This window comes from Neolamprologus multifasciatus, chromosome 13, assembly GCF_963576455.1.
Source record: "Neolamprologus multifasciatus chromosome 13, fNeoMul1.2, whole genome shotgun sequence".
NCBI classification, from domain to species: domain Eukaryota; kingdom Metazoa; phylum Chordata; class Actinopteri; order Cichliformes; family Cichlidae; genus Neolamprologus; species Neolamprologus multifasciatus.
This window is the reverse complement of record NC_140451.1, coordinates 19,356,219-19,381,572: the sequence shown is the minus strand read 5'-3', so window position 1 is coordinate 19,381,572 and position 25,354 is coordinate 19,356,219. Positions and strand designations below refer to the sequence as shown.

General features: G+C 41.3%; 1 protein-coding gene across 9 annotated transcripts in view; it reads right to left on the bottom strand.

Moving 5' to 3' along the window:
* pax2a (paired box 2a) overlaps positions 1 to 21,043 on the bottom strand; it is a 29,637-nt gene extending 8,594 nt beyond the window's left edge. Inside the window, exons 1-9 of one of the 9 annotated variants that reach the window (XM_085182966.1) lie at positions 20,009 to 21,043; positions 18,407 to 18,572; positions 17,715 to 17,735; positions 17,061 to 17,258; positions 13,551 to 13,636; positions 13,258 to 13,377; positions 12,260 to 12,304; positions 5,449 to 5,624; positions 3,409 to 3,529 (exon numbers count right to left, since the gene is read on the bottom strand). In XM_085182966.1, coding sequence (XP_085039092.1) covers positions 3,409 to 3,529; positions 5,449 to 5,624; positions 12,260 to 12,304; positions 13,258 to 13,377; positions 13,551 to 13,636; positions 17,061 to 17,258; positions 17,715 to 17,735; positions 18,407 to 18,572; positions 20,009 to 20,051 — 976 coding nt within the window. In that variant the 5' untranslated portion in view covers positions 20,052 to 21,043. Of the gene's footprint in view, positions 1 to 3,408; positions 3,530 to 5,448; positions 5,625 to 12,259; positions 12,305 to 13,257; positions 13,378 to 13,550; positions 13,637 to 17,060; positions 17,296 to 17,714; positions 17,736 to 17,883; positions 17,886 to 18,406; positions 18,573 to 20,008 lie in introns of all 9 variants that reach the window. The other 8 variants (XM_085182965.1, XM_085182967.1, XM_085182960.1 and 5 more) reach the window with 8 other exon arrangements.
* Between the last annotated feature and the right edge of the window lie 4,311 nt (positions 21,044 to 25,354).

Sequence of the window (25,354 nt, the reverse complement as noted above, 5' to 3'; positions counted from 1 at the left end):
ACTTTTTCATGCACGCAAAACTTCCTTTCTGTGCTGACAGATAATAAAATTATAATTTTACCCAGACAGGGACACATTCATGTTTGTATCACAGCATTTCAGCCTCTGGATTTGCTTTCTGCCATTATAGCTTTGGTAATTTACAACTACTTACACCAAAAAAACAGAAGAACATTTGTAAAAGGTGGAAACTGTGGAAAAACAAATGCAGGCAAAAATAGCTTCAATTCCCCATTTAGAGGTTTAAAGTGATTCATTATCAAATGTGTGCTCAAAGGTTAGCGTGCTAGCGACGGGGTGATATAAACATTAATTTCCAGTCTTGGGGCTGCAGGCGTTAACTGAGCTGAGAAGAGCCATTTGTCACCAGGCCACATAGCAGGCATTGCAAGTTAGGTGGCTGCTTGTTGTTTGCCACCCAGCAGAGAAAAGCTGGTACTGCCAACTCATAAAAACAGCTTCAGATTCAGATTTGTATTTCAGCAGAAATTAACCTGAAAGAAGGCACTCGGCACTTTATATGTTTTTGTGCATAAAGTGAGAAATATATAGATAAATAAGTAAAAAAGAAATTGAAAAAGTAACAGCGTTTCACACCTGCTAGATTTGTTGTAGCCAGAGTGGAGCCACTTTACACCTGCCAATCCCACAGGCTCTGTTGGCCCAGCCTGCACAGAGACCACTGCATGTCTCTGAATGTAAGTTTCTGACTTTCTATGAGCATCAATAGAAAACTGCAGGCACACAAATGATGGATTGGAGCCAAACACTAGAGCTGAATCATGATAAGGTGATAAGGAAATACAGTACATGTTCAAAAATAGTGAATATGCAGTGTAGCCACAGCTGTATAAAAATAAGCACCTGGCTATGCAGAGTTGACTGGGTCCTAAATAGCTCGCACAGTTTGAGCATGGTACTGTAATGGGATCCGATTATTAGCTGTAAGTGGTATTATTGCAAATTGGAAGCATTGAGAAACACAGAAACTTAGCTACAAACTGCTAGAGTAGACCACGTGAACTTACAGGTCGGGTCCATGAGTTATGAGCTGACTAGTGTGTGAAAGTTTGCCAAAGATCTGCTGACTCAGTGACTGCAGATCTCTGAGCCTCCTGTGGCATTAACATCAGTACAAAAACTGTGCTCCAGGAGTTTCATGGCCAAGCAGCTCCTACAATACAATGTGTAGGTGGCCCAGTATGTTTTTCTATATAGTGTGTATGAAATCATTCATTTAAATGTGATATCTTTTATTATTTTAGCAATAGCTACATTCAATGCATTTTTAAAGCAATCCAAAAGACTTTTAAGAATAATTTCTTATGATTTTTTATCTACATATATAAAACGATATATAGATATATGTAAAATAATATTTTTTAAGTAATATTTGCTGCATCTTAGTAAGTGGTGCAAAAAAGAGCGATCAATATCTCCCTATTTTTGTTGCCTCCAAGGTAACCTTCTCTTTCACACATTCGGGACACAAAAGATGGCCGACCGTGCTTTCGTTATAGCGCTCCTGTAATGCAAAGCTGAGCACTTCATTAATCATTCATCTTTAATAGATTATGCAAATTTCAGGACATAAAAATCAACAAGATCAATAACTGTATGAATTTTAATTGGGAGCAGAAAACATTTAAAGAATGAATATAATCTCATAGCTCCATCCAGTATGAGAGCATAATTTATTGATAATTGGATCCCAGCCTAAGTGAGGAAGGTAATTTAGCATTTTTTTCAGCCTTGGCATACATTCCTATTTACAGGGTTTGCTAATGGAAGGAAAAATAATATTATGCACTAACAACCTACACACAATCAAATGCCTCATGCATTACTTTGCATAGTTGTGAAAATTGGGTAATAAAAGTTTACAGGATATTACTTCTGAGTTTAATTTGATGCTCAATATATTCAAAACACATCTTTAAAATGGCTGTACCAAAACATGTTGTCATATATTACTTTCAGAAAACTTTTGCTAGTTCATTCCCTCTTTACTCTGGGCGAAACCCTTGCGTGTATCGCTTTAGGAGGCCCCCCAGGCCCCCAGGTGGCTTGGAGGCCACCTGCTATGAGTGTGCTCACCAGAGCGAGACCACTTTCATAGGAGGAGCCCGCCATAAAAGGGAAAAACACACCTTTCTTCTCCTGAGGCCCGACTTTCTGGGGCAAAGCTACCTCCCACATGTTCAGGAATAAAAAGGGGTTCTTTCTTTTCCCATAGCTCTGTGCCTGAGTGTGTGGCTGAACTATTGGGATCATATGAAAAGGCCGCTGTAGTTTTCAAACTTCCTCTTCTTTACTTAGACTCTCTCTCTCTCTCTCTCTCACACACACACACACACGCACAGACACACAAAGTACACTCCTTGACTCTGATTCCCACTGCATAATTATGAGCCTTTTATTAAAAGGCTCATAATTATTCTCGAGCCAGTGTGGCCATCAGTAAACCTAACCTCCCTTGGGAAACACCCTCAACAGCAACAACGACACAATATTTCAATTAACCAGATGTCCATCAACCTGGTCAGCAAAGCAACCACAGATTCGGTCCAACACAGGGGATGTTTGATACAGACACTGCAAGATAGTTAACACATTGCACCTGCAATTACCTGTTGACTCACAGTGCAAACGATTTGGCAAAAAATGCCCCTTTCTCTCTCTCTATTTCTCTCTCTCTTTCTCTCTCTCCACAGCATAAGGCAGCCAGTCACAGTGCTATTCCAGCCGCTGTCAATCAACAGGCTATGATAGCGTTTGATGACAACGTCATGTCGTGGCGAGAACAGCAGCTGTCTCTTATGAGAAGTGCTCCCAGTCAATCTGTTAGCGGGCCAATCCAGGCTAACACAATGGCCAGTTAGGAGCGTTGCGTGAAAGACCTGTGGGATTTAATGGACTCAGATGATATATTACCTCAGCCCGTCCCTTAGAAATACACAGAGCACCCCAAAAAGTGCCTTGAAAGAGCTTTATGTAAAAAAAAAAAGACATTGGTGATAACTTTATATGGCTGGAAAAATGTGCACGCCATCAGGGAGTGGCAATGAAAATCTTAATGATTCAGTGATGATGTAGAAGTTTAGATAAGAGGGAGATGTCTTTTTAAAATAGGAACCCTAAAAAAGTGATCAGTAAACTGATGGTAAAATGACAGCTTGGTGGTAGTTATCAGAAAGAGAGATCTGATAACTGCTGAAAAAAAATGTAATTGGCTGAGCTTTTTCTTTTATCTGCTGGACTGAAACTGGAACTGGTTAACCTGGGAAACTTTTTCAAGAGTTTGGCATCATAAAGAACGCACAGTTCGACCATCTTGGTGCCGGTGTATTTTGTTGCTGCACTGTGTGTATTCTTTTAGGCGTCAGTGTAGCATGAGTCAGATTGTACCTGTCACAACAGAGTAGCTCTGGGAGACACTAGAGGCGAGGTCAGAGCTGGCACTGGTGGAGAGGCTCGGCTTCACATCTTCCAGGCCAGTGTTCAGGGACGGGAGAGTGTACTCATTCGCCTGTAGACGAAAAAAAAAAAAAGCCATGTGTGAGCAGGTGGGAATCGAAGACAGCAATTCACACTGCTTTAATTAAATTTTACATTCCACCAGATCAGGTCAGGATCTGGTTAAAATCGCTCTTGGATTTAGATCCGATTTCCTAGTTTAGGTGACGACATATAAAAAACAATGTCACGATGAACGCCCCTCTCGTGTTTGCTGCTGTACATTTCCTGTGAATACTGCGAACATCACCCCTGCCCCTGCTCCTTGTGCTTTACCAAGACCTATGATGATGTATGCATGCATTAGAGCTTGTCTGAGGGCAAGGCAGAAAGGGAGAGAGGGATGAGAGAGGGATTGGGAGAGGAGTGAAAGGACGGGGTGTCAGCTGGCTCTTTGTGCTCCACTGCAGTCATCCCTGTGACCAGTCAAGGGAGGAGACATTCAGGGCTTTGTTACAGGAGAGACATGTGGTGTGTTTTTTTAAAGGGGAGTACAACCTCAAAAACAGCCCTTTGTGCTTTGCCTCCAGGATGAACACATAAAACTGGGTTAATAAAATGTTAAAATTGTGCATTTTCACTTTATGAGTTTTTATACTTTTACTTGTATTTTTTAAAACGTCACATTGGAGGCTTTCGTTGCATTCCTGTTCCACTCTTATAAAATATTCTGTGCCACCCTGGCCGTCTTTCTTTCTTTTTTATTTATTTATTTTATTTTAACAGATTCACATTCACAGTTTACTGCAGAAGAAAACTTCAACCACCATCCAGTGTCTTAAATATTTATTAACCTTAATCTCGTGTTAAGACTCTGCTAGCAGTTGTGATGAATCCTGTTTGTTAATGAGATGACACTTCCTGACACAACTTTTCTTTGAAAGGATAAGTGTGTGTGTGAGAGTGTCTGTGAGTGTTTATTTGAAAGAGTGTGTGTGTGCGTGCATCTGTTTGTCTCAATGGGTTGGGGTCCCACAGGGGCAAGCTGGTGACCCCAGTCTTGTCTGCCTCTATCCCAGATAAACTCTAATTGTGTGCTTACAACTGTTCCCTGGCACTAGGCTGGATGTTCCTCTCTATTCCACTGGGCCTCAGCAGCACAAGAGTCATTTTGTCATGCAGATGGGATGCGGGTAGGGCCGGGCAGGGCTGGGCGGAGGGCGAGTGGCAAGCGCAGAGGGGCCTGAATGACCTGACCACATGGCTGCCAGAAGTGTGGGAGGGATGAGGCCTATTCAGCCTGGCCTCTTCAAAATGGCTTTTTAATGCCCTGACGCAGACACCAGACAAGCCCCTAATAGCCTAATATCCCACCTTTTCACCAGTTTAAGAAAAGGAGGGGGTTCTGGAAACAGGGAGAAAAAAGAAAGAGTGGAAAGCCATCTGATTAATATTACATTAAATTAAAACTGATTTTTCTGGACCATTCTGACGCCGTTTTTCTCCCCCCTCCGCTACCCCCCTCTCGCCTTTTTAATACCTTCTCCTCCACTCTTTGTGATTGCAAGTCATTTCCAATTCGTTTTGGTATTGATCTTGCCGTAGAAATCACTTTGGTAATTAGCTGCATTAGGGGCTGTATAGCCAGCTGAGGGGCTGTCCCCCTGATTTATCGCCGCTGTAATTCCCCACGATCGCGGAGAGATGAAAATGAACTCAATTAGGGCACTGCTAAGGCTGCATGGGCACCCACATAGAGCTCCAATGGAAAAATTAATAGTCTCTTGTTGTTTAACAGTCTAATGAATGTAAATAAAGGTTATCCGCTGTTATCCGCTGTGGGTTTGCAGGTTGCTTCAAGCAAGAATTTGCACCGAGCTTTTTGTCACCTGTGTCAGAGCGTTCGCGGGTTCACTACAGCTTGTTAGAAATCAGTGTAAATGCTGTAAATCTTATTGTGTAGGGAGAAATGTGCGTGTGTGTGTGTCGAACCTGCTCGGGTTTAATGTGTTCTGAGGTGGGGAAGACATCAGGATAAGAAGGCCTTTCAAACACACGGTCGAGGGCCTCCAGCTGCTGCTGGGTGAAGGCATCCGCCCGCAGGTGCTTTCTTAAACTTTCCACACTGCCCTGAGAGTCGCTGCCGGGGCCCGAACCATCAGAGCCATCTAAAGAAAGGAAGAGATGAAAAAAAGGGAATGGACGAGGGGGGCAACACTGGTATGAGGATGTGGATCCAGTCTTTTTACTTCATACTTTACTTCTAGCAGGCTAGCATTACGAGGATAAAAACAAACAAAAAAATATTAGAGCTCAGCGAGTGTGATAGTGATGGCATGAGGCGCAATAGTAAATTCAGGGAAACCCACCATCATGTCTGGCTTTTATCTCCCCCTGTTTTTTCCTGTCTCTCTCTTACTCTCTCGCTCTTTCCTTCTCTCACACATACACTCACTCAAGCAATCCTCTACCTCCCCCCTGCCACTCCTTGCAGCCACCATCAGCATGGTCATCATGTGATAGGTCCATGGTAATTGATGGATTACCTTCAGTGCAAATATATACTTGTAAGGCAGACCGTGTGCTTCAGGAAGAGAAAGTAGGGCTGGCGATTACATCCAGAGCCTCTCATTCTGCCGGCGGGAAATGGAGAGCCATTATTTAACTGTACTATTTCTTCCTGAACATATTACCCTTCCCTCTCTCTGTCTCTCTTCCTTCTCTTTCCATCCCCCACATATTACCTGTCCTGTGGAAAACAGAATGGAGTGGGGATGGGACTCAGGGCCGAATGAGGACGGGGTGTCCGGGGGCAATCATATGCATTTCCTCACTTGGTCACACTCTATATAAACAAATGAGCCTGTGCTTCCCTCGTTCTTCTGATCTCTGACCCTATCAACTCGGCCAGGGAGTCCACTGCCGCGGCTGCAGCTCTCCCTCTGCTCACTCATCATGTCCTGAGCACTGAATGAAAAAAAAAAAAAGATCTAAAGTTAAAACCTCCAGCCAGCATTCCCCTCCACTCTCCTGGCTGCCTCCCACCACCCTCCCCTTCCTCCCTATACTGCGCCACCAACAGCGGATGAGGGCTTTAGCTCCCGTACAAATCTGTCATTCTAAATTTGCAGCAGATTATGTTCTCTCCTGGGCGAGCCAGCGGTGATATATGATATGCAAGGCCGCTATTGATTGCCTGATCCGCTAGCAGAGGAGGGAGGCGAAATGAACTTGGAATGAACATCATGCCTCAACTCATTGTGCGTATAATACTCTACTTAATCCCACATTTTTCTGTGCTATGGAATTCAATTGATCAATCATGTTCCACTGATGGTACCATTTCAGGGGCGTTATTGCCATTCTGCTCGGCTGCTTGACCTTTTCTCAATGGCTGAGGCCAGAGGATGAACCCGATTCGCACCAAGAAATAGATCCATGGAGAGAATGGAATAGAGGACTGCAATTGGGTATGAGTGTGTGTTATGTGTAGATGGGAGAGAGCGTGTGTGTGTGTGTTTCACTGCTAAAATATATTGACTTTTGCCTTATGAAGGAATCTGATTTTTCTCCTGCCACATGTGTTTTCTTACCATGAGTTAACAGAATATTTTAGCTCTGGCTTTTTCTTTCTTTCTTTTTTTCAAACAGCTCCCTTGGGTGGAGCGTTGGAGGAGCAGTAGTTTTGCTGTAAGAAACCCAATTGCTGTGTGCGGTACAGAAGAAAATGGAGTCATTAATTACCTCACATCAGCTGGTCTGAGAAAAAAGGCTTGATCAATAGCAAGTGCTTGTCATTCACTATGTGGAGCCTGTTTATACTCAACATCACCTTATACACTTAATCAGGCCCTCTGAACGGGCAGCGAAAGGACATAAATTCCCCTCATAAGATATTTTTTTGTGTTCTCTGGAAACTTACTTAACACAAGACTGATAATTAGCAACTAAAATGCAGGATGTCAACACTTTCCTCCATGGATGCTTGCTATGAGTAACGCTTGTTCCTCTTTTCTGAACTGAGCAGTTTCTGTTATTTTTAAGGTCAGTGGGGGTGATATCTGCATGTACCTATTCTAATACTGAGGTGTCGAAACTCATCATTAAGGGTACAGATAAGGTCATCTTTATGGGGGAAAGAGTTAAAGCTTTTCTTATACAAGTAACCTTGTAAAATTTCTAATGATGGAGACTTTGTCAGTTTTGTAATTGTGAAAATATGCGAGTATCTTTCAAATTTATGTGTTAAAAAATTGACTGATTTGGCCTTTTAAAAGCAGCAAATCATTTATTTTCAGTATTCGGCATTAGAGATTCACGTCTGCTATATATCATAAGATAGCTGCATTAAATCAGATTCATCCTTTTGACAGTCAGTGTGTCAAGTGGAGTGTGAAGCACGACTGTCAGACTGCACGCATGTGTGTGTGTGTGTGTGTGTGTCTCATTGACTGGTTTGTTTCTTTTTCTTAGTGTTTCTTCAACCCCTTTGGGTGTCTCAGCAGGTATTCTCTTATCACTCCCACAGCAGCGTCTGACTGCGTCTCTTTGTTTTAACACAAAAGTGTGAGGAGACAAACAGAGATAAAAACAAGAATCTGCAAAGGTGACATTCCCACATTAAATTTTTGTCTTGTTTTGATCAGCTTAAACAGGTGCTGTTTGACCTTGTTGGGTTGAAATGTGCTTTTTTTTATCATTATGTATTCAGAGATTTTAAATCTAAAAGTTATTGTAGGCTTCCATCAGACCACTCACATGTTTGCACTTTCAGCCTTTTGTACCACCCACACACACACACACACACACACACACACACACACACACACACACACACACACACACACACACTTTCCCAGTAACAGTAGCTATTGTGAAAAAGACCTCAGCTGTATCTGTCGTGTTTTGGGGGATGTTAAGGTCCTGTGATGGTGTGGTGGCACTAATGTCCCTCTTTCATCTCTCCTGTTTATATGATAAGATAACTCAGAGAAAAGTAGAGGTGGAGGCTTGTTTGAAAGGCAAATGAATTCCTACGCACTGGCTGGCTCTCTCTGTAAATCAATGACATGCAGTCCCTCAGATCAGAGGCTGCTTTACTTACTCGGCCTCTGTTGATAGGTGGAATGATGCTATCGCAAATTGTGGATCATTTGTTGATGGGTTTTTTTTGAAAAAAAAAAAATGCCGTTGAGCTTGGGAAGAGAGAGAGAGAGGGGGGGGGAGAGAGAGCGCAAACAAACTGGTATACCCAGAGGGTGAACACTCCTTCCCTGTAAGCTAGCTATATTTATGAAAGCTCTGAAGCGGAAAGGAGAGAGGTGGGTGGGGTGGGGGAGAAAGAGGGAGAGAAGCAGCAACACTGCCATGGCTGTTAAGATCCTGTTATGTTGTGGCATGTTTAAGAGCTTTATTAATTCGATTTAGCACCCCAACCAGTGTACTGACTGTCAGCAGGCACAGTGATGCTTATTTGATATTTGCTCTCACTGCTTCCACCGTGGCTGCATTGACAGGATTTCGCAGATCTCCACTTATTTTATTTTATTTGTTTTATTTACTAGATTTGACAGAAAGTTTATAATGAATAAATAAAACCACTTAAATGTATATTTTGTAATATTAATAAGATCTGATGGCAGTTATTTAGCCTTTGAATGCAGGGTTAGTGGTTCTTTGAGCAAGACACTGCATTGGTCAGATTTGAGGGGAAAATATTTGACTTGGACAAATCCGTCAAAAACTGCAAAAGAAATTCATAGGAATATTCATACGTCAAAATATATGAAATTCTTTTTGCTATTTGCCACAGAGTCTCTCTCACTGTTTTATGCCCATCTTGTATTTTTCTTTGTCCTCCTCTGTTTTCAGTCTGCCGTTTAACACGGCCGCCCTGTGTGGTGAGTATTTGTAGAAATGCAATTAACGTATCCCTACTTTTCTCATGCCGTTTCTCCCTCCTCAAGCTGAGTAATGCATCGCTCCATTAATTCTCTGCATTGCTGCCCATAATTGACTTTTCTCTGACATGATTCCTCTCCACTGAGTGAATTTCCTCTCTTTAAATTTTTTTGTGACGGCTCTCATTGTATGTTGTTTACAACTGTAAGCTGGAGCTCGCACAGCCACGTAACTAAACCACAAGACTCAGGAAGAAGAAGAACAAGGGGACGACGAGAGGAGGAAAGAAATCTTGAAGAGAAAGACAGCGATAGATCACAGAAGGAGGAGGGGGAGGAATGCAATGTGGACCCTTTTGTGCCTCTCCTACTGTCGGGGCCCTAACAGCCTCTTGTCTCTATGTTACGCTCTGTGGCCCCTCTCAAACCTGGGCTTTTCTCTCTCGCACACACACCCCATCAGGGCCATCATGGTGCTCATGATTCCATTTTTCTGTCTTGCTCTGGATGCATTTATTTTCTAAAGTGATTCTCTATTGACTCATTGTCATGGAGTGGCTTGACTAGTCAACCAGTGTAGGCCCAGGTTTAAATCCATACAGTAACTGATATAAACTCCACAAATGGGTCACATGTGTTAAAAGATACATTGTGGACAATCTCCAAAAGGGCCAAATATCAAATGTGAACAAATCAAAACAGTGACTGTATTCATTTTTTCCCCCTCAAGCTATTGAGCAAGGTTGATATGATTCCGGCTGCTGCCGATGATCATGGTTTTATGTCATGAATGAGCAACCTGCTAGGCCGTATTTTTTTTTCCTCCCCACTCACACACTCATCAGCTCCTTCTACACTTATCCCACACCCACGCTACAATCACAAGTTATGACCTTTGCTTTCTCTATCTAATTTATCACCGTGGCTCCCTACTGCCTGTCCTCCCCAGAGCTCCACCGGGCTCTGCACAGGACTTGGAGAGCCAGCGATGAGAAAAACATATAGTTAGGTCACATCAACCTGACTGCAAACAAGCAACAAGGTCAGCAGTAACCTGTCAGTATATACTAATACTAAGAAAACACTAAGCTGGAGCTCTAATAAAAACATGTTTCGATGTACAAAGAGAACAAGTTATAGCATGCAAGTATGTGACATATTAATTAGCTCAAAATAGTCTGCGAGAAATTACCGCAGGGCTCAAACCTTGCAAACGACTGCATGGACTTATAGCGTTGTAATACACATTTTACAATCACACAGAAGTTGTCACCCAATCCTCTCTGTCTTTTCTTGGCTTCCAACTCCACCATAGGTTTAAATGACTTGGTGAGAGCAGGCTGTACAACAGGCTAATTTCCCCACTTCACTATTAATGCATTTGGCAGGAACAACATTCCATTTCCTGTAATGAGATACACAAATAAATCTGGCTATGGATAGATTCAGGGTGGGGTGGTGGTAGTAGTGGTGGGAGGAGGGAGTGGGGGGAGCGGTGGGGCAAAGGAGAGGGGTGCATTGAGACGCATTCTCCCAGCACTGGCATAATTGGTATCGCTGCTTGCAGACATGCAAACCAATCTCTCCACAGATAGGACTGAGACTCTCTCTTTTCCCCCCTTAAGGCTATTTCTTTTGTCTTTTCGATAGCATGCACATCCAAGATAGAGGGAGGGAGGAAGGGAGGGAGGGAGGGAGAGATGTTAATTTGTGAATTAATAGCTTTTCTCTGCAGAATTGCAAATTCTTTTTAAATGTCACTATGTTCACTATGTGAAGAGCATCGGAAGCCACGAAGTTACGCACAAACACATAAAAGACACATTTCCATGCATAGGTGTGTTCGCAGGCATGCACAGATCCTAAAATTAATCCTTGCTCAATTCTCAGTGAGGCTGCCTGGACCTCCTTGTTCCCTCCTTCCCTCATAAACCCACTTCTTTTTCACAAATTCCCCTGCTCCTCTTGTCTCTCCTCCTCCCATCTTCACTCAAAGCCGTCCAGTGTAACATGCTACTTTTAATTTGCAATAACACATGACAAGGACAGATTAATAGCTCTTATGGCACCTATGTCCCTGAAGCTCGTCTTACGGGGACCTGGTGTACATAACGCGTGTCACACTACATTATCTCTACAGCCCTGCAGTAATGGGGACCTTTTTCTTCCTAAAAGGGCAACCACTGACTTCAACCACAGCAGGATCACCAGCAACCACCATCAGCACAAAAAGTGTGCAATGGTTTTTCATTTAGCATGGTCAGATTATCACAACGTAGGCACAAGCATTAAAGGAATTACTGGTATACAGACGTGCAAAGTCCAGTCAGTTATTCGTAGATTTAAAAATCAAACTCTTTCCTGCACTGATCATCTTTTGTTTCTAATCTTGCTTAACGTTTTCCCCCAAATTAATTATATTTTTACAAGAGACAAAAAAGCATGTTAACATTTTAGCTTTAACAAAATGGATATTTTCTGCTGTATAGGTGTGCCTATTTATTTTTTGGTAATAAAAAAAAAAGACGTTATAATTCTAAAATATGAGGGGTTAATAATTAAATGAAATTACTTAATTAAATATCCAAATACAAAAAAACTGCACTGGAACTTTTATATCACAAGCCAGTTTGAATAGAAATGACAAAAATAGTCGTTAGCAAATATACATTTGTTTTTGCAACAAACTGCATTGTGTTTATGACAATCTATGGAAAACATGATTTTCTAGTCTATTTAGCTTTATTCGTTTTCATTACTAGGGAGATAATCTGTGTGAAAAAGTCTTCCCCGCCACACCACACCTCATAAGCTCATTACCCTGGAAGAGCAAATAGAGTGCGTGAGAGTATTGTGATCTGTTTGACCAAAGCAAAAGAGAAGGTTGTCTAACTTAAACTTACAATGTCCTATTTTCCTCCCATCCAAGTGGTTGCCACTCCAGAGAACTAAAGAGACAGAAACATAAAAGAAGGAAGTGGCCTGTTTTGATAAGTGCTCTTTGAGATCATTTTCAACATCCCATCAGCCACCTCAAAGCACAGAATCACACTTGTACACATACACACAAGCACAAACACACACACACAGCCCCTTCCCTGCCTCCACCGGTCTGTTCCTACACCTGTTCAAGCCTCCACCAGGGACATGTTAATTCATAGGCATTAAAAAAGCCAATTGTTTGCACAACCGATAATCTATTAGCCCTCAGGCAGTGTGTGTGTGTGTCCACTCTCTAGCTTTACCTCGGAATGAGAAATTCTGGCTTGGACTGGATAGGCTTTCACTTAATCTTTGGGTGTATATAGATCTATTCGCTGGCTGCCCCCTGCTAGTAAAAAATACTTCATTTTGGGATGTTTTAATATACTTAAAATTATTTTAATGAATCATCATGGAAAAAATATAATTAAAATCATAATCAAATCAATCAATCCTTATCTTTTAAAAAAAATATAGTGCATAATGATAAATCATGACTTGTGTGACAGGATCAAAGCAGGAAATTTCAAAAGAGCTACTTTTTCTGCTGTTTGTTACTTTACTGGAATAAAAGCACGGAGCAGCAGCGTTGATGCCTTTTCCGAAGGGCTTTAGAGTTGTATGACAGCTGTATGGGATATCTACAATACATCTGAGCGTGGTATAAAATTGAGATACAGCTCTGTAGGCGTATGGTAAAACGTAGGGCATCGAAAAGCTGATTGAATCACAGCACTCTCGCAACTCTCATCCCGCCTGATATACAGCATAACAAGTCACTGGAGACAGCACACAAAAACACACTTGGCTGCAGCGCTGTCATAAATGCCATCTTCTTCACACACAGGAAAAAAGTAGGAGATGAGTGATGAAAAGAATTAAAAGGATGGCAAACAAAGGGATCTTATGTCTCCCTTACCATCGTCTCGTTTCCTCTTCTCACCATTGGAGCGGGGGATACCCAGAATGCCGTTGATGGAGTAGGATCCTACGGGATTGTTGGAGGCACTGGTCACAGGAGGGGAGGCTGTGCTGGGCACTGACGGAGAAAGCGGAGTTAGAATGCGCATGCAATACTGTGTGTGTTTGTGTGTCTCTTCAGGTTAACGTGGGTTAATATGTGTTCATGTGTAGTTTTTTTTTTGTTTCTTATTCTTTCTGCAGCCCTGATTTGCTCGTTTGATTGGCCTGTGTAGCCGTATTGATGCTCACCTATGGTATGGCCGGGCGTGGAGAGTGGTGTAACAGATCCGTCAGGGGATGGGTGGAATTGCTGCTGGACTTTGGTGCGGATAATCCTGGTAAGGGGAACAACACACACGGATCAATCAATAGTGCTTTCAAAGCATTGAGATTTTACACCGTACTGGTCCGCCACAGGACATTTAAACATGACACATCACGTCCACTTACATCTGTGCATGTACAAGTGCTCCATCGTTTGAGGCACTTGTATCCTCATATTCAGGCCCCTGTCACCAATAGCCAATCTCGGGGCTTTAGGAGCAATCTCTCGTCTCCTGTGCAAGACTGAATGGGGGCTGCCCCCTGAGACTCTGGATTCAATCTAGCTGGATTCTGAGGGTAGAAATATGATAAAGTCCCTATAGCAGTAAGATGTGATGTGGCGGGAAAGTCTTCATTGCACTTTGGTCTGAATGATCTTGCAAACAAAGCATGAAATCACATCAATTCACCTCAATGATCAGCTTCACTGGCTCTACCTGGCCAACTCTAATAATCTGCCTCTCCTGCTCCCCACTCCCTCTTTTCTCCTTGCTCTCCTCTCTCTCTCTCCCACTCTCATCCTCTTTTCTCATTTCAACTCTCTTTACTGTCCAGTGTGCTATCAGCTTTACTGTACTTTGCAATAGCTGCCTTTCAAACCCCCATCTCTTACTTTTCTTTCTGTCTTTCTTTACTCGTCGCCGATTTATTTCTGTATTTCTCACTTTTTTTTGCCCTTTTTTCACTCGCCGAGTGTAGCACGCAGGAATCCCCCGGGCTGACCGAGGATCAGACCCTATTGATTGGAACTCCCAGATAGAAAAACTGACAACAAATGGCAGAGAGGAACAGCAAATGCAAATTGTGAACCATACATTATTTGTGAAAGGAAACCAATAGCATCTTATTTGCTGAAGCTGAGACTGCTGTCACCTCCGGTGCCGATTAATCTGTTGTACACTTCATAAGTAAATAAAAAAAAAACTAAAGCAAGCTGTAATTAAAACAAATGAAGGCAAAATTTATTTTACAGTAAATCTGATGATTGCTGTATTTCTTTTAGGAAGATGAGCACAGTGGGATTTGCACAAGCTCAGCTCTTATGGGGCATGATCGCATTACATTAAACTGTGACTATGGTAATGTTCTGATTGACAGCTCAACGTGAGATCATTGAATAACAGGCAGTATTGTGTGCCCTCTCACTTTAGAGGTATGTGACACAAACGGACTTTTACAGACTGCAAATGAGGCGAATGGCGCTCACACGTGGCATCTGGCAATAAGCTATCAGTTCTGAATCAGGCATCTATGGGGTTAACGTCCTCAGGGGCAAAAATGTACATCAGACTCTTTTCATTCCCCTCACTATCTCATGTGTCCGCCGTGCTCTCTCCTTCAGGCGGGGCAACAAAGGCAGGTAGTCTCCTCCAGAAAACACACATCAATATCATATTTGAATTTCTAACATCTCACCACAACAGTTATCTGACCTCATGACTCGAGGGAGTCTCATAAATTCAAGGACTTTGTTTCGAGTCTATGTTGTTGATATTGAATAAGCAATTTGGATGGATGAATTAACGACTTTGGTGTTTCACAGTTGTAAAAAAAATTGTAATCCCCAAAGAAGTATTAAAATGTGGATCAATATGATTGAAAGCCGCTCATGGGTATGCCTTTGTCCACTGGGCATGGTGCAGCGGATGGAAACTCCTCTCTCTGCGACAACAAAACAAAGTGCAACCCAGTCTCTGTGTAATCTTTAATAATTAATGCAGGAAAAATGTGTTTAAAGCCAGGACATCCTCTTTAGTCAACAGAGCAGAGGTCAGATCCTTAACCACAAAGACCACCAGGGGTCCGCTCTCCCTTTCAGTCCTCTTGACTGGCTCTAATACTTCTATTCGTTCTTTTCTTCCTCCTCCACACCATTCCCATTCCTCCCTTTAACATCAGCAAGCAAGAAATTAAGCTAATATTTTAAAAAGCCAGTACTTTGACAATTATACAGAGCAATCACTCAAGTAAAGAGAAGATTTTGCTAAAAGTGCCAGTTAACTTCTTTTCAATGCCAAGAAAGACTTTAGGGAATAAAAGTGGAGTATGGCTCACTGATTGCTATGTTTTGATTTGTGATGCCATGTTTAAGGAATGAAAAAAATGCAGATTTGTGCAGTGCAACAAAGTCTAAGAGTTAATTATTAATACGGTTTCAAAGGACATGTTCCTCCCTGTCCTGCTGTTCCACAAAGTTCAAACTGAGCAGATTATCAAAAATTGTTTTTTTACTTTTGTAAAACAAAACAAAACAAAACAAAAAAACTAGACATAAAATGGATTACAAACTGCTGTGGTTTTAGAAACAACAGGTGCAAACACACAATAGTGCTAAAAACCTATTGAAGATATAATTTCCAAAGCCATGTGATTTTCTGCTATTTTCCTCTCCCTATCTTTCTGTTGTTGTTGTTGTTGTTTTTTTAAAATTTAAATTTAGCAAAGATTCATCCATCTCCTGCATTTAGCTGCTTGTGTTATGAGACTCTCTTTAGCTCATTAAAATGTAATGCTGATGACCAGCTCTCTGGAACAGTGCCTCCTAACCAAAGTTCATCACTGGCAGGCACTGCGGGCTTTTTCACTTTGCACACATGCAGAGGGGATTTTTTTCACCAGAGTCCTCTGTCTAAAGACACTTTGTCTGCTGCTGTCCTGCTTCATGTGGAAAGGTGAAGGTGTAGGGTGTCTACTGCTTTCGCTGTTTTCGTGGAACAGAAACTCCCTTATCCCACAAATACCCGCAGATCACCTCTGTTTCTGGACGAATGTTATTTTTTTTCTTGCAGTTTCTACATTACTTGATTTAAACTGTAATTCTGTAGTTAAATCAGCTCCTACCACCACTACATAATAATACTAATAATACTAATACTACTACTACTACTACTAATAATAATAATAATAACAATAATAATAATAATAATTTTACAAACTGTCCTGTAAAAGCCTATGTGGTCTGCTGTCACTCTCTTCCTCCATTTGGCTGGCAATAAAGATGGTGCTGCCGCCTCTGTGGTCCGCGTATTGAACGACTTTGTTGGGTATTTCCTTCTGCCTCTGGATCTGGTTACGCTGTATTGATCGGTTTTTATCGAGACAGATGTGATTCTTCGCGGCTCCAGCCTCAGCGGCCGTGCTGGCTGTGTTGCGCAGGGCCGCACAGGGGATTGAATTGCACTTATGAGACCACCCCTAACAGGCTCGTTTTAGCCTTGTATGTGGGGATAAAAAAGCTACACTTTTATTTTTTTAAGTTTGGTAAACGACAAAAAGTCCCTTTCTGATTTTTTTTTATCTGTTCCCCCCTGTTTTTTTCCATCACTTGCACGCAAAAAAAGAAATACGTTCACAGCTTTGTTCCTGGAAGAGTTTGCGCGCTTTGGCGCAGTTTAGCGCGCCTTCTAAGAAATAAAATAAAGCCGTGCCACCTACCTGTTGATGGATGAAACGCTGGGAACCGTGTCATTGTCGCAGACGCCCTCAGCCAGTAGTCGGTCCCTTATTTCCCAAGCGAACATGGTTGGATTCTGCCGTTTATATTCTGCAATTTTGTCCACCACTTTTGGAGTTGCAACCTTTGGTTTGGAGCCACCAATAACCCCGGGTTTAATACTGCCGGTTTCATAGTACCTGCATGGGGACAGAGCGAGTGTTCCTGAATGGATCCCTCCTTTATTTAAATCAGTCGTGTGATCAGTGAGAAAGGTGGCTTTAACAAAATCGTTTGTGTGGAAACAATCTCCATCGATCTTCTGCAGTTACATATAGGCTAAAGAAAAAAAAAATACCTACGAACATTATGGCGGCATTAATCTATTAATTGGCCTGCAAGTGTGCTGTTATATGGGCCTAATTAAGTGTCAGCTGGAAGGCGCACAAAGCGGATTTTCAACGAAAAAAGCAGTATAATTAAAATTAAACAATATGAGCAGTGAGAAGGACAGAACAAAGGATAGTTTAGCTGTAAGAGCGCAGTCTGGACCTCATTTCCAGTCTGCATAAGCTTACAGTAGCATGCACTACATGCCACCATAACCTACTGGTAAATGTTGGTGACAAACATACAGTGTGTGTGAAATGAAATACCTCTGAAATGCCTTCTGATAGCTGAAAAAAATATATGTCAGAATATTATCTCACAGCATTTGTGCTCTGAAGTAAAATTACCTAATTGCTCATATTTCTTTATTTTTTACACCGATGGACAAATATAGGAACGGAAAGTATATATTTGGCGTTTATTTCTCACAGTAACATCTGATGCTCAAAGGCGAGTTTGGGTAGATTGTGGTAGTTTTCTGGATTTTGCCGCTTTTATTCCAATTCGAGGTTCTTTCTTTCTTTCTTTCTTTCTTTCTTTCTTTCTTTCTTTCTTTCTTTCTTTCTCTCTTTCTTTCTTTCTTTCTGTCTTTTTTTTTGTAGAGAAGTGATAGCACCATTTATTCGTCACCGACAGCCAGCCTCATATTTCTCTGGGATATTTTTTCTCATTAATATTTAGCTGTAAACTCCCCTCTTAACATTTATTTCATGATTATGATGCTTTTCTCTTGTGGGGCTGCAGGTGATGGATTGAAAATCTGTGACACAGAACTGCTGCGTTCAAGAAAAAAGAGAGAGGGAGAGAGAGAGAAAGAAAGAAAGGGAGAGAAAAAAATGACCTGCCTATATAACCGATGACTGAGGCTGAAATAGAGCTGGGTGCGCATATAGCAGCTATAGAAGATTGATGTTTGACACACACAGGGCTCTGTTTGGTAGTGTATCCCCCCTTTTACCTGCCGAGGATTTTGCTGACACAGCCGTGACTGACCCGTAGCTGTCTGGAGATGTCGCAGGGCCGGACGCCCTGGTGGGCCAGCTCCACGATCCGCTGCCTCACCACGTCGGGAAGGGGTCTGCCGTTCACAAACACCCCGCCGAGCTGGTTCACACCGCCGTGCCCTGCGTGGGATACAACAGCAACACGAGGAGGGGACATAACATTACATACCTGCAGAACACACATCCGCTGTGTGTGCTCATCAGCCCTCTACTGTGTGTGTGTTGAATTTTCAGAGTAAATGAAATCAAAGTAGCGCTAACACACACAATGTGACGCAAATCTGAATATTAGCGAACTCTGATGCTCTTCAATAATAATAATAATAATAATAATAATAATAATAATAATAATAATAATAATAATAATAATAATAAATGAATTAAAGCTGCCACAATTTTAAACTAATTTTAAAACATTCAATTTTTAGAGGATTTTTGTCCAGCAAATGTAACAGTGAAATATAAAAGAAAAAAAAAATCACAATTTAAAAATAAAATCTATCTACTTTTTCTTTTTCATTTCCAGGATCTCCTCTGTCCCTGCTCACTGGCTTGGTTGGGCAATATTTTCCAAAAGGATCTCCTCCCTCCTGCAGCCTAACACATGTCGCAGATATTACGTTTCAACCTGTTTAATTTTCCTTGCACAATTATTGTAAATAATTAAAACAAGCTTTGATAACTCATATTACAAACGCGGATTGTGCGAAGGAGGTGGGGATAAATAATTCACACAGAGTCCGGGTCTTCTTTTACGCATATCATATGGAGGAATACGCGAGGAAAAAATAAGCAGAAAAAAGCAGACGCTTTCTAAACTCTGTCGTCACTTTAATTCTTTACCATCCGAATCCAAAGTGAGAGATTGTTAATAAAGTGAAACGTTAAGGCTACATCCATTTGCACACAGCGTGCTCCCTGCCTCCCTAAAAGTAGCCTGAATGTGGCAGGTGATTTCCCAGGTAATAAAAGCTTTGTATTTAAATTAACTCTTTTCTTTTTAAATCCTCCCCCCTCCACTTGTGTCTTAAATACAGACCTACATATTTCCCACAACCAACCTCAGGGTTAATAAAGTTTAAAGATAATAAACTAAAAACACACAAATAAAAGCGGATTTCACCCACGTGGGTTTAAAAATAAGTCAGAAGTGTTCCGTTTTTTCATTTTAATTCATCAGCCATCTGTTATTATTTACTCTGCATTATATTATCATAAAATTAACGTCAAAAACTGCTAAAACTATATTTTTACAATTAGCCTTTTAAGTCAACCAGTGGGGGAAAAAATCAATTTGAAAAAAAAAAAGTAAAGGTAGCAAGATTTTAGATGTGAGAATCGTGTACATTTCATTGGACAATAGGGGGGAAAACAGCGAAGCCCAATAAAAAATATCAATCACCTTACATTTCGCTATCGTAATTGTTTCATTTCTATTTAAATTAGAGCGCAATCATTGCAAGTGCACAGGATCGTTTTTTTTCTTTTTGTGCGCTAAAAAGTAGAGTCAGATGACAGACATGTTTTTGGTTTCTAAACTAATTCAGCATACTCACGGTGCATCGCTGAGAAGGGGTCTGCTTTGCAGTGAATATCCATGGGATAGCAAAGGAAAGAAAGGTAATCGACTGAGGTCGCCGTTTCGCCTCGGTGATGCAGCTTAAATGACAAAAAGAAAAAAAACAATCAAGGATTTAGATGTTGGTGTAACACAGTCCGTGTGGGAAGAGTCCGCGGTGAACAAGCAGTGAAGAACTTCTTGGGCGCGATGCTAAGTTTTCCTCCTGGAATAAAAAAAAAAGTCTAAACTCAAAAGTCTGCAGAAGGGGCTGTCAGGTGCAGTGCATGACCCACGCGTGTGCAGAGCGCACCAGTCGCGGAAACATTGGCTCGAATCGGGTCACTGTTTGTTTTTAAGGGACATCATGAGGAAAACAGAAGCGTAAAACCGAGTCTCCACTGCTCCGCTCAGGAATCTGCGACCGGAAGAAAAAAAAAATCCCTCTCCTCTGACGGCGTGGTGGACCGGCAGGCTCTGTGGTTTAATCAGATAGGGGCGGAGATGACAACAACATGGACACGGCGAAGTACAGAGCAGCGAGTCCCCCTCTCCTCCAGAATGGGCTGTGCCTGAACGAAGCTTTGGGCAGAAAATGAAACCCCTCTCCTTGTGTGTCTGTTTCTAAAAGCTGCAGTCCCACAGTTCACCCCCCCTCCTACCTCCATCCCACAGATCCCCTTGCATAGAGATGGATGACTTGTCAGACAAAGGCAATAGATTCCAACACTTTGTGATTCGCCCACGTAAAAACCTGCAGCTCAAATGAGGAGGTCCCTGCATCCGACAGCCAGGAAGGGGAGGGAGACGAAATGGGAAATGATGAGACTTTGGGGTAAAGAATCAAGGAAATTAAAGGCAGGAGGTAGAAAAGAGGTAACGCGCTGTCAGGCTACTTTAAAGCCATGTTGGTCGGACGCTTTCAGTCAGAGGACTACCAACACAAACACAGTGAAGATTTTTGTTATAGCAGAGCCTAAAAAAACACGCAGACACCTCAAAGAATCATTATTACATAATTACAGATGGTACAATTTTCTTGTAAATTAAACAAAGATAAGACGAAACCCTCCGCGTTTTATTTAGCCAACTTTGTAAGCTTGGGAAAATGGCTAAAAAGGAATTTCGTGAACTTTTGCACCAAAATCTATATGAAAGCATTTCCTTGCTTTATTTTTTTCTGCTCCTAAATACACGTTAAAAATATGTTGGAGCTGGTTAAATACAAATAAAGTTTTCACATTCAGAAACTGCCAAACCTTATTTACCCATATGTGTGTGCGTGTGTGGTCAGAGAAGTGGTGTGTGAGGTGTGCAGGGGAGCGTCAGTCAGCAGGCCATCATCATCACCATCATCATCATCTACTCCTGGGCCTGTGTGCAGCACCGCTCTGTAGATGGCGCTCATACAGTAGGTTACACAGCCCACCGCGCTCATGGAGGCAGACAGGTATAGGAAGGAGGGCTGACGCTGCTGAGGCTGGTCGGGTCAAAGGTTGGTGTGGTAAGAGTACTGCCAATTACGCACTCGTAATCATTTCTTTGGAGGAACTCAATCCGTCAGAAAAGGAGGGGAAAAAACATGGAATCAAAGGAGATTTAAAGCGTACTCACCTGCATGAGCTGCAGCGTGAGGTTAACATTAACTTCTACGTGTTAATGCATTTTTCAGGTTATCCATCAGAATGGTGTCACTTTGTTTTCTATAAATAGGTTGGATGATAGTGAACTGTAAGTTGTGTTTTCCAGTGAATGGTGTGCCTGAGCAGTCACCTAGCATTGCATTCAGCTGAATTTTTGTACGTTTGTTTTTGACTGGCACAGCAAGCACAACAACCGCAATCTTTGGCTGTTATTTAGAAGTTTTGTGGACTTCATGGCGGCAGTTTGTGTTGCGTCCAGCTGCCCTCTGGACACGTTTGAGGACTATTCCTATTTTTTCCACCTTTTTTTCCCTCCACGTTTTTTTTTTTTTTTTTGTTTCTGCATTTTTTGGGAAGGGAGCTTCTGGTACAATATGTAGCACCATGGGCTGTAATTTCACACATCAATGCACTTTTGCCCTAAAGCTGCTGCTATTTCGCCCACAACACCCCTATTTGCCCCCATACTTCTCTGTAGTGCCACGATGACGTCCCCGTGTCACAGCACTACAGCAAAACAAACGGCGTGATAATTAAGAAACTGTTAGTCCTGACTTCACCCCTTTTAAAACAACAGCCACCAAGGACCTAATACGATTATTGTTTTCGATTTTCCTTTTTTCCCCTTGCCTGATTTACACAGTAAAGAATTTCTGAGCTCGTGGAAAACAACATAAGAACATTTGATTTGAATATATTTCAGAGAATTAATTTTCGTCAGTGTTTTTGAATGATGCTGGTAGAGGTTAAACTGTTTACACATCCTTTAGGTTCGTCATCAACAAATAGGCCCTACACTCTATTGGGAATGTAAATATTAAGCTTGTGTACTACGACGGAAATTACAGGCTAATCTTGATAACTATATTTAATACGTTCACTGTGTGGAAATGTAAAGACACAGAAGAGAGAGACAGAGGGAGGGTCTGATGGCTTCAAAGAGGACAAGACAAACCCCTCTTCTTCTTCTTCTTCTTCTTCTTCTTCTTCTTCTTCTTCTTTCTTTCTTTCTTTCTTTCTTTCCTTTTTTCGTTCTTTCTTTCTTTTAATAGCACATGACCACCACCATTTTCAGATTGCTCCTGTATGGGACAATGTAAATACACACACACACACACACACACACACACACACACACACACACACACACACACACACACACACACACACACACACACACAAATAAAAAAATAAAATAAAAACGTCGATTGCCCACGTTGTATGTTTCTATATAGTCTAATTTCAATGCAAAAATATCTGATTTTAAATTTGCATCTATTACCAGTTGAGAATGAAATAACACAGAGATTGATAGAAATGTGACAATTTTCATCTTCATTAATTAGGCATTTGAAATATACTCGAGGAGTCCTAATGTGCCCCATGACACCACTGCACAGCAACTCCCTGCAAGCTTCTCTTTAAGCGTAAAGCTTGTTCACTTCCACTTCTGCGCAAGCTCAAACTCTAGTTTATTGAGATTTATTAGATTTTATCGAAAATAAATCAATAAAAATCTTACAAATCCCTGTTTGCACAGCGTAAATGTCCAACTTCACTTTTTTTTCTCAACTCAATGAAAAACCCCAGGAGTCAGTGAAGTAAACGCTGAAAAAAACAAAAAACAAAAACAAAAACAACCTCAAGTGCTCAAGTGCAGTACGCACGGTGCACTTAAAACTTTTACTTCCATCTTTTATCTTTCTTTTTTTTTCACAATTGTAATTTAATTTTCCCCCATGAATTCATTTCCTCTTTATTTGTTAACACATCGGCATCATATCGAGAGCCACGTGCAGCATCCCACCATGATCTGGAGTCTCCTGACACCCAAAGCCATATGGGTAGGCTATGCCAAACTGCAGGATATCAGCTGCGTCCTTAGATTGCTTATTCATGTGCTTTATAACAGGAGCAGATGGATATCAATTTGACTCCATTCTCGACACCACCACAGATTGATTTTGTACTTGCTTTTAATTTTTCCATAATTAATTAGATCATTACAACTGTTTTCCATTGATCTTCCCATCTAAACTCAAAATTGAGAGGTGAATTAGATTGTGATCTATGTTTTCAATTAGAGCCTCGAGCATGTAGGTGATGTTGATAGGCTATTTAGCAAAATGGTGCAATAATAATAATAATAATAATATTTAAAAAAAAAATAACAATCATAATAATAATGAATTTCATTAAAATACAAAGTTCTTACCTTAATTTCTGATATTTTACGACAACAAAAACGAAATATAAATGCGTAAAAGCAGTTCACAATAACGAAAGAAAAGCGCAGATTGGTTAAATAATAAAGAATACAAATCCAGATGAGTATTAGGAAGAAAGCTGCATCCGCCAGAGACTGTCCCGCACAGCGCAACCAACACACCTGCAAACAAACGCTGACATTAGTATGAGGCAGAGGGAGAAATCCTTACCTGATCGACCCGCGCTGTGAGGCATGGCTCTCCCTTGTCTAATGGTGCGTCTCTCCGATGCAGCCCAGTAGATCTGTCCGGCCTCCTGCGCTGTCTCCCCGGCTGGGCGTCCTGCTTCTCCCCGCTGGTTGTCAGAATCTTTGACCGATCATCCAAAACTAAACGGTTTAGGCGACAACAAAAAGAGGAAGCAACCCTGCTCCAATGAGCTACGAATTGATAAAGGAACGAGGAAGAAAAAAAGCAAAGAAATCAAAGAACAAACAGCGTTGCAGGTGCTGAATTAAAAGAAACTGTAAAACCTGCCCATTAATGTGTACCACCAAAAATAAAAATAAATAAATAAAAATCGATTTGAAATTGCAAACAGCTGTGCCTTTCACTGTTTTATTCGGCAGCACTGATGTAGATTTATTAACATCATGTTGCAGACTTTGTTATAACTCGACACACTGTGGACTACATATGATTTTCTCTGGAGACTTTACAGTGACTTGTCAGTCCTACCCCTAAACACTAAGTTGAGTTAATAAAATGTTGAATTTATGTATTAATCATATAGAAGAAAAATACTTAAAATTATAAGAGGGAAAAGGCCATTATCTAAAATAATGGTTAAATGTCAGAATGTGTTGGTAAGTAGGCTGTTTATGGTACAGGCCTCTCTCTCTCTCCCTCTCTCTCTGTGTCTCAGAGTGGGGGACAAACAGGAAATATGATAGTGTGGCTCTAATTGTAAACTCTACATTTTCAGTAGTTGTTTCCACCTGCCTGTCAGACCTAACCTAAAGTGAGATACTTAATGCAGTCAGGTGTCACGCAGATAAACTTTGCCCAGGAAACTTTCTCTGTGTGTTTAACAGTGGAAAGAAATACAAAAAAAAATGTATAAGGGAGAGTATAAAACTTAGTAACTGGAACATTAACAGATGAATAACCAGTAAAAATGCAATATTACAATATCCACAAGAACGACAGAGCGTGGTAAAGCTATAAAATCCAACATTAAAAGATTATGGCGTCTCTATCGGCTATTTAACAAACATTTTGTATTATAAGACTCTTTACAGTGCTTGAAGTTCAGAAATGGCAATAAGACTGCCACTGGACCAAGGACCAGTAATGGATATTATGGAAGCCTTTATACGCAGCTCTTCCTCGCTTAAAATGTCGTTTAAACAGGAACACACTTTGCAGCTGGGTGCTGTCTCCTTTTGAAAACATTAGATCTTCATGACACATCATTTAAATGTCTCACATAAA